The sequence below is a fragment of the Vitis riparia genome, chromosome 13, assembly GCF_004353265.1.
Source record: "Vitis riparia cultivar Riparia Gloire de Montpellier isolate 1030 chromosome 13, EGFV_Vit.rip_1.0, whole genome shotgun sequence".
Lineage (NCBI taxonomy): Eukaryota > Viridiplantae > Streptophyta > Magnoliopsida > Vitales > Vitaceae > Vitis > Vitis riparia.
In genome coordinates, this window is record NC_048443.1 from 677,746 (window position 1) to 690,045 (window position 12,300).

Here is a 12,300-nt window from a genome sequence, read left to right on the forward strand (position 1 = left end):
ATTACAATAATATATCAACCTAGAAATATTATATATAATATTCTTTACACAAAAGGAATTTATACTAATTAGGAATTTGGGATACTTCCTAACACTTAGATTATTACATCTTTATCAATTCTTTGTTTTATCTTCTTTCACTTAATTGTCCTTAATTCTCGATTTTAAACCTAATGGTTTTTAACACATAACACGAACTTTTCCCACTTTTTATTCATTAAAGTTCAACCTTCCCCAAACTTTTCCCAATTAATATATGATCTTCCTTTTGCTTTTATTTTTTCTTCAATTTTTATTTGTTTTGATGACATTGTATTATGAGCGAGCTTGTTCTACTCTTACTTGTTGCTCACTTGTGTCACATGATATGGGCAACCCAAGTAACCTCCAAACAATTACTTAAGCAAAGTACCTGTTGGACTAGAAACATGATATAGCTTATTAAAATAGCTTGTCTTAGCCTTTCTAATGGTAGCTTGCAAGTTACGTCCATATTTCCAAGCTCTAAGATAATCATGTTGGCAACATACCCATTGAAAGAAATTTTAAGTAAGTTTGACCTATTTAAAAGAATGCTTCATTGGTTCATAAAGCTCAATGAAATTGACACCACTTGCAAGCCTCATACCACTAACTTATTGCTACAAATTGGAAGCATCCTCCAAAATGAATAAAAAAAACAAAGGGAGGAACACTTAGGTAGTGTTTGTTTTTTGGCTGAATTAAAAAAACCAAAATATTTTACTTTTTCTATTCAGTTAAAAGTACCTTATTAATATTAACCAACATAATTAAAGTGAACTTATTATTAATAAGTTTAGTTTAATTATATTGGTTGATGCCAATAAGTTATTTTTAGCTGAATAGAAAAAGTCAAATATTTTGAATTTTTATATTCAGTAAAAAAATAAACACTACCTTAAATTTTATATAAAGATGGGCCATATTTCTAGAAATCCCTTTACGAAATATTGGAAAAAGGGTCACCTCTTCTTCAAAGCCTCCAACAATGAGACAAAGTATAAAACTTTAGTACAAGGAATATGAATGACTCAATACAAGAAGACTGTCTTTTGATAAAAAAAATGTGCACAAAGTTTGAATCAAAATAATAAAGTATTTTATGATTAGCATAAAACTTTATTAGAGTTCTACTAATAGGCCCTATCTAAGATGCTCAATGCCCTCTAAAATTAAATGTCATTAGGAGAATAACATCAAGGGCAATGTCACAATCCCATGAGAATAAGAATCTTCCATACAATCATCCTTTTACACGAAGAGTTCAAATTCGATGCTATTTTTTTTTAAAATATAATGGGAAATAATTTAAAATAAGAAAAATATTTTAATAATTTTTATATTTTACATAAATACATGATACATTTATAGAGAAGACATAAAAAAAATTATTTTTTGTATTTGAGTAATCAAATAAAATTTTATTCCCGAATTGTTTGTTAAAAATTATTATAAAGTACCTGTTTAAGAATGATCTTCGAAATCGGGCTAAAAAAAAGTTGTTAGTGTTTTTTATAAAATAAATAAATAAATTGAATTAAAAATAATAAAAATCCCTTAAACCCTAGTCTTCCCTCAGGAGCAATGTTTTAAAAACTTGATTGGACCGTAGAAACCCTAAACCTTTCACCCATGGAAGAACAAACAGCCCAAAACCCTAGACACCCACCTCTCTGCCAGGAGTGCAAATTGAATCCGTCAAAGTACACATGCCCGGGTTGCTCTGTGCGCTCCTGTAGTCTTCCTTGTGTCAAAGCTCACAAGCAACAGACTGGGTGTACGGGCAAGAGGCAGCAGACCCAGTTCGTTCCCCTCTCCCAATTTGATGATACTCTCCTCTTATCTGGTACTTTTTTTCTCTCAATTTGGGTTTTTGTTGTCAAATTTCTATACCCATTTGGCTATTCTGAAGATTTGTCATGAGTAGATTGTCATACCTTTTGGCTGCTGTGAAGATTGATCCGTAGGTATTATGTGAATTGTAATTGGGTTGAGAAAGTTGAGTATTTTGTCTACAAATTTCAAAGTTTCGATAAAATTTGGGGTTTCAAAGTTTTTAAATGGGTTGATTGTTAATTTGTGTAAAGAAGTTTGCTCCTTTTTCTTCTTCAGATTGGTACTCAGTTCATGATTTTGAGTTTTTAAATATGGGTAAATTATGATTTTGTTGAGGAAGTTTGTTGTGTTGTCTTTGGATTTCACTTACCCAATTTTCAGTTTAAAAGAAAAAGGAATTTTTTTTGGTAGATTACAATTTGCTCGAGGAAGTGAAGAGTGTTGCAGAATCTGCTCAAAGAAGGAGAGTTAAACTGTGCGGGTATTCTCAGCTTAAGTTTCCATACCATCTTCGAGGCCTTAGGAATGCTGCAGGAAGTCGCAGGACGAAACTCCTATTTCTCCCCAGTGGAATGTCAAAGAGGGAAAAAAATAAATCTCAATACAACCAAAGGTAATTATGTATTCATGAGAACGACCAGTTGTCTTTTGTTTTAAGGAAGATTACTACATGTCTACTTATGGTTTGTTTGTTGGTTGAATTTGATATGATTTATAATTCTAAAAATTGAATGGAGTTCCATTTTATGGTATGATTTTACATGGAGTTCCTATTTTCTAGCTTTGTTTCCATGTAACTGTTATTTAAAAAAATCAGTAGTCAGAGGAGTTTTTGAACTCAATGAACTGTCTTTGGCGGTTATTTTGGTTTTTTTTTTTTTTGTTTTAATAAATTGAAAAAGTGGAGATTGAGAATTGTTTTTCAGTTCCTGACATTACCTTTTTATGTCTTTTTGACTAGATCTAAATGCATTACTTGGACGATTGAATGGCGGTTTCATTCAACAGATGTTGTTTTGCTCGATCACGGGTGAGCGCTCTTACCTATTCTTATCTTCAGGAGGGCTTCTATAATAGTCTTTTTACTCTATCAAATTTTAATGTTTCATTGATTCATTTAATGTTATTACAGGATAAATGAAAACTCAACCCTCTCATCTGTAATCGAGAAGCATCTAAAGCCTGGTCCATGGAATCATAAGCTCAAGCCGTTCTGTGCAGAGCAGCTGGACTGTCTCAAGTTTTTCATTCGTAAATATCCAAAGGTATTTCCTTTTCCTTGTTGATTGATAGTTGTTGACTTGTTGATTATAGACACCTGTGGCACCGATTTTAAGCCTTAAAAAGGTTTCTTGTGTTTCCATAGAAATATAACTTAATGGATTGACTTGGCCCTTGTGGAAGTGGTGCAAATTGTTTGGGAATCCAACTGTGCTGAACCCAGATTTATTGTCAGATTGCATTGAGCTGGTGTTGAGGCCATAAAGCCAAAACGCCAGCTGAGTTATAGCTCATCATCCCTGGACTACTTGTTAATTGGACCACTGTTTTTTTACTGTAATTTATTGTTTGTCCTCTTTGGAGATGGTCCATTTATGTTTGGCACTGCTGTTGAAATCTTTGAAATTGAGAGGCTAGGATTGGCTCAACTTGCAACACATGGTGCATTGCCAACCAAAAAATTATACTTTCTATCACTATTGTATGTAGACTTTGTAAGTTAGTATGTCTCGATGGATGACAAAGTTTGGCTCTCTGATTCAAATAATGGTTTATGGTGGATAAAATAATGGTCCCCCAACTGGCCCTACCAAAATACCTGAATTTTCATTTTTTTTTCCTGGATTTGGGAAATGAGCATCCTCATTTGGGACTGAATTGGGTTATTGGTGGATTTTCTATTTGGGTTTGTGTTGGCCTTCAATTCTACAGCACCCATGTTTCCTGTGAAAAGAATTTTCTACTGTTCCCACCTGAACTCTAGCCATTACCTGATGTCTACTCAAATTTTTTCTATCTGTAGCATATCCTTGTATATAACTTTCCTCGTTTTATAGTATTTATTTCTTTTTCTCTTGTGCAAAATAAAAAATAAAAAAAAACAGTATTGGAACATTTTTTCCCCTTGGGAAGAAGAAAAAATTCTATCTGAACAAAATCTAACCCTTCCATGTCACTGCAGGGCCCCAGGTCACCTTTCCATGAGTTGGATATAAGGGCTCCAATAAGACAGCAATTTGCCAATTTAGTTATTCTAGAGTACCCTCAGATTCATGTTTTCCTCCCTTCACATAGCTATGATTTTGATGTCATTAAAGATGCCAATCCCTGCCATCGTCGAGCAGAGCTTAAGGAGTCTCTTACCATTGATCATCGAAGTCCAAAAGGCATTTCATTCAGGGAAGAGGAAATAGAAGAACATGGCGGTTCTTTAGATTCTCAGGTTCTAGATCTCATGCAGCATGTGAAATCGACACAAGCTAATAAACCACAGTCCAGCCCCCAGAAGAAGGAACCAAGCGAAAACATAGATTTTGATTTTGAGCAAGGCTTGCTTGATGTATATTCTGATATCATTGCTCAAATTAATCCTGATGATTTTCTTGATTGGGAAGGTGACTTTTCCAAGGAAGTGAAATCTGAAGAAAGAATGGATTGTTCAGATTTTGGTGGAGTTTTCCCAGTGGAGGAATTAGAGGAAGGGGAGATTCCTGGGTGCTGAACAATTGAATGCTCATTGCTCTGTTCAAGACGAATAAGAACTCAAAGTAGAAGGATCATTTCCCTAGAGTTATCTCGAAACATGAAGCAAAGTCCTCAATTCTTTGTGCATGACACGCATCCATTTAGATGGAGCCTGAGGAGGCTGTGGATTGAGTGATTGTGGGCACAACACCTTCATCCCTTTGTGATCAATGGCAATGCTTATGGTTGAAACTGCAGTCTCTGTTGGTGGGGTTTCTCAAGTTCTGAAATAGCCTGGCTTCTTGATCTTCATCGTATTCTTCAGAGGTGCAACATAGATGTCTTGGAGCAGCACTTACTGTTATAGTGATTTATGGTCTTGTTATTTTGTTTCTCTCCAGTGTCAAACTTTCTGTTCTTCCGGAATGTTGTTACTTCAAACAATTAATATGATTCATTTATAAATTAATCAGTTGGAAGAGATTTGAATCCTTCTGTGTTATATATCTACTTCCAGCATCAGTTTCAGCCTTTTGTCAAAAGCAAAAGGAAAAGTTGAAACTGTTGGAATTTTTGGGAAAGCATCTAGATTTACAATTCTTTTTCCCCTAGAAAATTTCTTTTGTGTCAAACTCTTTGATACTAAACTAGAAAGTAATGACCAATCAGAAAAAACCATGTGATAAAAATGGTCTCATTTATTTATATATTTGTCTTTGTATCTATCCAGATTTCATTTGTTTGTCTTTAAATTTTGTTTCTTTATATTTTGATCTCAGTTCTTTGAACCACGATTCAAGTATTCAATTTGATTATACACACGAGTAGCCTGCATTGAAAGTTTAGTAGGTGTAGCATTTTCCTTATATGGGTTTAAGTGGCATTGCAGTAAAAACAGGTCCTTTCAATGTACTCATTCAATTGCTTTCACCCTTTTTGGCCCTACTCTTTCATACTCATTCTTTATTATGCTTAGCTAATGCTGTAGGGATTGTTTGACCACTAGTCTTAAAAATATATTTTTTTATTATTTATTTTTTATTATTATTATTATTATTATTATTATTATTTATGATAGAAAAATGCTTTTTGAGTTCAAGACATATTCAGTAAATTTTGTATTGAAAAAGGCTTAAAAGAATTTGATGGAGAAAAAATTTGAGGTATTTTAAGTGCTTTAATAAATAATTAAAACTAAGGAGAATAGGCAGGGATCATTACATCATAGGCATATGAGGAAACTTTCTTCAGGGAGGATACAGATTTTCAAGTAGAATTTTATTCCAGAAAAAGTAGAACCTGGTAATAAAAAAAATTTCGTTTTCGGCTAGCAAGTCAACTATTTGCCTACTTTGACTAACTCAAAAACATATTTTTTCTTCTATGCATGGAAAACCAGGCTTTAAAGAATGGATTCAGTAGCTTTCCATTGATATACTCATCAAATCTGCTCATGGAAAATTGATAAAATAGCAATGGTTTTTGTATACATTGACCATAGAGAAAGATTAGAGAGAATGAAAACATGATTACATGCCTTTTGGATGGTAACTAGGCCTTGTTCCTCATGGGGTTTCTGAAATCAACTTATTTTTCTACTTAAAAGTGTAGTATAATTTGAACAAGTTCTCAAAAATCTCTCTACCAATCTTTTCCCATTCCTGGCCATAACTGCATCGTGCTTGTCTTTGTTCTACCATTTCTTGCTGTTTCTGAAACCAAGTACAATGTTAGTTTGGGATGTCTCTCTTGGCTTCTGATGGCTCTTCTTCATGGAAATCCCCATCAGGGGATTTTGCTTTTGGATTTTGTCCACTTGCAGATGGATCACTCTTCCTGCTAGCGATCTGGTTTGAGAAAATCCCTGAAAGAACTATAGTACGGTATACCAATGGAAGTCATCTTGTACCAAAAGGATCCAAAGTGGAGCTTAAGGCTGATGGTCAGTTCACACTTGAGGATCCACTGGGCCAATTCATATGGCAAGCTCAGTCTGGGGCCCATGGGGTTGCTTATGCTGCTATGCTTGAATCCGGGAACTCTGTTCTTGCAAGTGAAGATTCTAGTTATGTATGGGAGAGCTTCAAGAGTCCTGCAGACACCATCTTGCCAACCCAAGTCCTGGAGATTGGTGGCCTGCTGTCTTCTCGGCAAGCTGAAGGCAACTACTCAAAGGGGAGGTTTCAGCTCCGTTTGCTGCCTGATGGAAATCTTGTGCTTAATACCTTCAACCTGGAAACCAATACTGAATATGATGCTTATTATTGAAGCAACACCCATGATGCTGGAAATAGCAGCAATTCTGGGGAAAGGGTGATTTTTGATGAGTTGGGTCGCCTCTATGTTGTTCTAAAAAATGGAGGGAGTGTTAACATCAAGTCAGGAAGTGCTGAAGATTCAAGTGGAGATTACTACCACCGGGCAACACTGGATTTTGATGGGGTTTTCAGAATATATAGTCACCACAAGCTCCAGAGCAATGGAAGCAGGGCTCAGTCCTGGTATGTTACAAAGGACATTTGCTCTGAGATTCAGGGAGATTTAGGGGGTGGGACTTGTGGCTTTAACAGTTACTGAATTCCTGACTCAAATGGAAGGCCAACTTGTGAGTGCCTCCCAGGGTTTTCCCTTGTCGATATATATAACAAGCTCAATGGTTGCAAGCAGAACATAACACAAAAATGTGAACCGGGAGGAGGTTCAAATCCAGAGGACTTGTTTGAGAGGCATGAGTTGTCTAACACATTTTGGACTGCAACTGCAAACTTTGAGAAGATGGAATCCTATGGTGAAGACCTCTGCTGGAAGTCTTGCTTATATGACTGCAATTGTGTGGTTGCTGTCCTTAAAGAAGGCACCTGCTGGAAGAAGAAACTGCCACTTTCCAATGGGAGGGTGGACGGGAGTATCCCTGGGAAGACTTTCATCAAAGTGCCAAAACACGATAATTCTTCCGGTGTGCTGCCTTCTCATATTCCAAATAGGGAGAAGAAAGATCAAGGAACTCTGATTATTGTGGGGTCAATTCTTTTAGGTAGCTCTGTATTTCTCCACTTCCTACTTGTAGCAGCAATTTCTCTGCATAGATCTTATTCAAGCCAAAAGAGACATAAACTCACAAGAGCATCAAGTATTTTGGAAACAAACCTACGCTCTTTCACTTATGAAGAACTCAAACAAGCCACGGATGGGTTCAGAGAAGAACTTGGAAGAGGTGCTTTTGGGACTGTGTATAAAGGAGTCTTGTCATCATCAAGTTCAGGAACTCAAGTAGCAGTTAAGAAGTTAGACAAGTTAGGGCAGAAGGGTGAGAGAGAATTCAAAACCGAAGCTAGGACAATAGCAATGACCCGTCACAAGAACTTAGTGAGGTTGATTGGATTCTGTGATGAAGGGCCGCACAAGCTTTTGGTTTATGAGTTCATGTGCAATGGCACATTGGCTAGCTTCCTCTTTGGAAGTTCAATGCCTGAATAGACAATACGAACCCAGATGGCATTTGGGATTGCACGGGGGCTCATGTACTTGCATGAGGAGTGTAGCACACAGATCATCCACTGTGATATCAAGCCCCAAAATGTACTCCTGGATGATTCATTCACAGCAAGGATTTCAGATTTTGGATTGGCAAAGCTTCTGATGAGTGATCAAACTCGGACACTTACAGCTATAAGAGACATGACAGGATACGTCGCACCAGAGCGGTTCAGGAACAAGCCAATTACAGCAAAAGTGGACATATATAGTTATGGGGTCATGTTACTAGAGATCATTAGTTGCAGGAAGTGCATTGATTTCTAAACAGAAAAGGAAGAAGAAGCCATCCTCACTGATCGGGCTTATGATTGCTATAGAGGTCACGGATTGGAAAAGCTGGTGGGGAATGATGATGAGGTAAGAAATGACATGAGGAGGCTGGAGAAGCTAGTGATGGTTGCAATTTGGTGCATTCAAGAGGACCCTGCTTTGAGGCCTTCCATCAGAAATGTCATGCAGATGCTTGAAGTTCTTGAAGTTCCTGCACCCCCATGCCCTTTACCCTCGAATTCAGTCTACTGAGATGGCGGAACTACTCACATTAAAATAGTACTAACGCCCCTACTTTTCTTTATTCTCTCTTGAAACTTCTGTTGTAGAATTAAGATGCTTATGCCTGGTGCACACTATTTTCAGAATTTCCAGCTTTCAATGTATTTGCTAGCTTTAAGCTCCAAGAAACTCAGGTTTAATCTCTGGAGTCTTAGAATTTTCATGATTATTTTTGTTCATATTTGTTTCTTTTTTGCTTTTGGCTGTGATATTGATCAAAGTTCTGATTTTACTGCATTTTCCTATTTCTGAAATGGCATTTTCTTTGTATATCAGGGGAGTTCCATGTCAATAAATGCCATATTAATAGAACCCTGGACTATGACTATGAGATTTGGCACAGAAATGGGATCACATGTTAAGATGGAAGGCCAATGATGCTGGGATTTTCTTAGCATATACTCGTAGGTTTGGAATGTGTTAGGACAATTTCCATAAACTTTGAAATGATTCAAAGTAATCAGCATGTTAGAGCCAAAACTCATTGCAATACATATTGATTTTTTTTGACTCCTATAGTATTTAATAGTATGAAAATTGTTTTCAAAGACCATAGAAGTGGATTTTTTCAGAGATTGTTCTTATGCTTTGCTAATAGTTTTGTTTTTGTTCAGAAACTATTGGCTTCTTTTATGGTTTTTTTCATTTCATGTCTGTTTGACCATTCCCATAGTTCTGCAGTGTAAGAATTGACTGGAAAAACCTCTTTCAATACCTTCTCCCTGTGAGCTTGAGCTAGAGCTTCTTATAACCATCTTTGATGATAATGAAATAAAACAAGGCTGCAAGCCGAATTTTGAATTGCCCAGCTACCAAAAAAATGGATGGGAAGCAAATAAGGAGGCAGTAGAGTTCAGAGAATTAGAAGCAACTAGCCGGCCATTGTCAGATTATCAACTTCAGAGAGGACCTGACTTCGACAAGAAGTGTAAACAGTCATGCAAAGAAGATTGCCTCTGTGCCGTTGCTATCTATGGCAGCAATATGTGTTGGAAGAAGAAGCTCCCTCTTTCAAATGGAAGACAAGGCAAAATTGCTGTTAAATGTACTACCGCTACTATCAAGGTACCCACAAATAATGCTACACGAAGATGCCGGGATAAGTTGACCTTGATCCCTGTTGGGTCAGTACTCCTTGGCAGCTCTGCTTTCTTTAATCTCTTTTTACTGTCAGCTATTCTTGCAGTTGCTCTCTTCTGCTATCACAAGAAATCAACAAAACTCCAGTCTGTTTCAATCATATTTGCGACAACCAGTGTGAGAACTTATTCATACAAAGAGCTTGAAGAGGCACCCATGGCTTCAAAGATATATTGGGCAGAGGGGCTTTTGGAACAGTTTATTAGGGGGTTTTGGCATCAGATCCCGAGAGGGTTGTTGCTGTGAAGAAGTTAGATAAGGTGATTCAAGAAGGCGAGAAGGAATTCAAAACAGAAGTGACTGTAATCAGCCGGACCCACCACAGGAATTTGTCGGTTTGCTAGGCTACTGCAATGAGGGAGAGCACCTACATCTGGTACACTACTTCATGAGCAATGGATCTTTAGCAAACTTGCTGTTTGGAATATTCAGGCCAGAGTGGAGCCAAAGAGTCCAGATTGCCTTTGAGATTACCAGAGGGCTAATGTACATACACGAAGAGTGCTGCACCCAGATCATCCATTGTGATATAAAGCCTCAAAACATATTCCTGGACGACCACTTTACGCCTAGGATTTCAGACTTTGGACTAGCAAAGCTTTTGTTGGCTGATCAAGCTCGAACTACCCGAACAGGCATTAGAGGGACCATAGGGTACTTTGCACCCGAATGGTTCAGGAAAGAATCAATCACAGCTAAAGTTGATGTCTACAGTGATGGTGGAATGTTACTGGAGATCATATGTGCCAAGTCCAGTGTTGTATTTGCAGATAACGAAGAAGAAGAGGACGTGCTAATGGATTGGGCTTACGAATGCTATATGGAAGGGAAATTGGAGAGATGGTAGAAGATGATGAGGAAGCAAGGAAGGATACAAAGAGGGTAGAGAGGATGGTGAAGGTTGCATTTTGGTGCATTCAAGAGGATCCAGGGCTAAGGCCAGAGGAAGGTTACACAAATGCTAGATGGTTTAGTTTAAGTTCCCATGCCCCCACGCCCTTCGATCTTCATCAGTTTATCTTGAACTGTTACTCTTCTCTTTACAACATTTATATGTATATGCAAATGAATTCCCCCCGCCTATGAATCTGAATTTTCTGACCTTCTTGGTTAGTTTGTAATCTATGCTGTAGTTTTATGAATGTTGAGGAAAGAACGGAAGGAATGTTTTCTTCTTTTTTTGTGGCATAGTTTTAAATAAGCCAAGTGAACCACTTAACATCTACGGAAACACATGGATGCTTTGGATTTTTTTCTCACTTTCTCTATCCATTTCTCTTATACAGGCATGGAGGAAAGCAAGAGCATCTTGTGCTTCATAATAAGCTACCAGGATGGGCATAAGAAGTCTTATGAGAAACAAAGTTCGGATATGACCATGGAAAAACAAGTGAGGTAAACAACAATAACCATTTCGAAAACTGTTTGCTTGCTTGGTTGTTTGAACTCTCTTTTGGTTTAGCAGTCTGCATTGATTAATTGGGAGTCCCTATAACAAAAGCCAGTCTATTTTGCACTAACCAAGTGGACAACCTTCAAATGCAAGACAGATAGATATGGCTTTGTTAGGAAGTTGATGCACTTGTTTCTGTTCCAATTTTTTTTTAGGTCTTGGACTGTGACTAGCTAGGAGTTTCTGTATATTTTCTGGTGTGGTGGAGATGATCATTGAAATCAATGTCACGTGTATTTTCTCCTTGTGCTATCTTCTCACTAGTAGAATTCTCATTGCCATTCCTACACTTCTGTGGGCAACCGTAGGTATTGGTTGTCGTTGTTTTTCTCAGCAGGAGCTTTCTGTTTGTTTAAAAAGAAAATTATAGAGTTCAAGTCTTAACAAAGGTTAATGGGTTTTTCTTTTTAAAACATTTCCTGCACATTTTAGTGGTTCTTCCCTATTCAAAAAATGATAACTTACTGTTGGTTCATGACTGTTTATGAATTTGTTCCTGTGTTGCCATGTGGTAGTTTTGTCATTTACTCTGTTCTTAATATTTAGCTCCAGCCCAGAAATTTGTACTGACTTATTGACATTCTTCGTTTTCCCTATGTGGGTGCTGGTCATTTGATGTTGGCCATTAACATTCCTTGGGCGTGGGTGCTGGTCATATAGAATGATGTGGTCCACAGACTTTTTAAACTTGTGGGTGACAGATCATGTGGCTATTTCTCTATGTGGGACATCATTGTTGGGTAAATAATGTATGATTTTCTTGAGCCAAGAAATGACATTTTGGAGGATTTTTTATTTAAAAAAATATTATTTTTCTATTATGTTTTATATTATTTCTCTCTCTATTTTCTTTCACATAAATTTTTCTTCAATTTTTTAAGAATTAAATATAGGATAAAATTATTACTTACAACCAACGAGGCTATGTTCCGAGTAAATGTCATTTATAACATTTATTTCTTAATTTATCTCTTTTTCAAAATATCTTTTTTTATACCTAAATTGCATTTAATCTCGTCTTTAATTTGTTTGTAATGTATATACTATCTATGATATATTCTTTTTTTTTTTAATTA

At 36.7% G+C, this 12,300-nt stretch overlaps 2 protein-coding genes and 1 pseudogene across 2 annotated transcripts; all 3 read left to right on the top strand.

The window, feature by feature from the left end:
• Nucleotides 1-1,581: 1,581 nt before the first annotated feature.
• On the top strand, nt 1,582-5,033 carry LOC117928091 (box C/D snoRNA protein 1-like). Its single transcript, XM_034847892.1, has 5 exons — nt 1,582-1,867; nt 2,269-2,470; nt 2,819-2,887; nt 2,990-3,122; nt 4,040-5,033. The coding sequence occupies exons 1-5, from the start codon at nt 1,654-1,656 to the stop codon at nt 4,577-4,579; spliced, it is 1,158 nt and encodes a 385-aa protein (XP_034703783.1). The 5' UTR covers nt 1,582-1,653; the 3' UTR covers nt 4,580-5,033.
• Nucleotides 5,034-6,282: 1,249 nt separating this feature from the next.
• LOC117927680 (G-type lectin S-receptor-like serine/threonine-protein kinase LECRK3) lies at nt 6,283-8,019 on the top strand. Its single transcript, XM_034847333.1, has 3 exons — nt 6,283-6,722; nt 6,813-7,043; nt 7,140-8,019. Exons 1-3 carry the CDS (start codon nt 6,283-6,285, stop codon nt 8,017-8,019), a joined length of 1,551 nt encoding a protein of 516 aa, XP_034703224.1.
• A 15-nt stretch (nt 8,020-8,034) lies between these two features.
• Nucleotides 8,035-11,476, top strand: LOC117927682 (annotated as a pseudogene).
• The last annotated feature ends 824 nt before the right edge of the window (nt 11,477-12,300 follow it).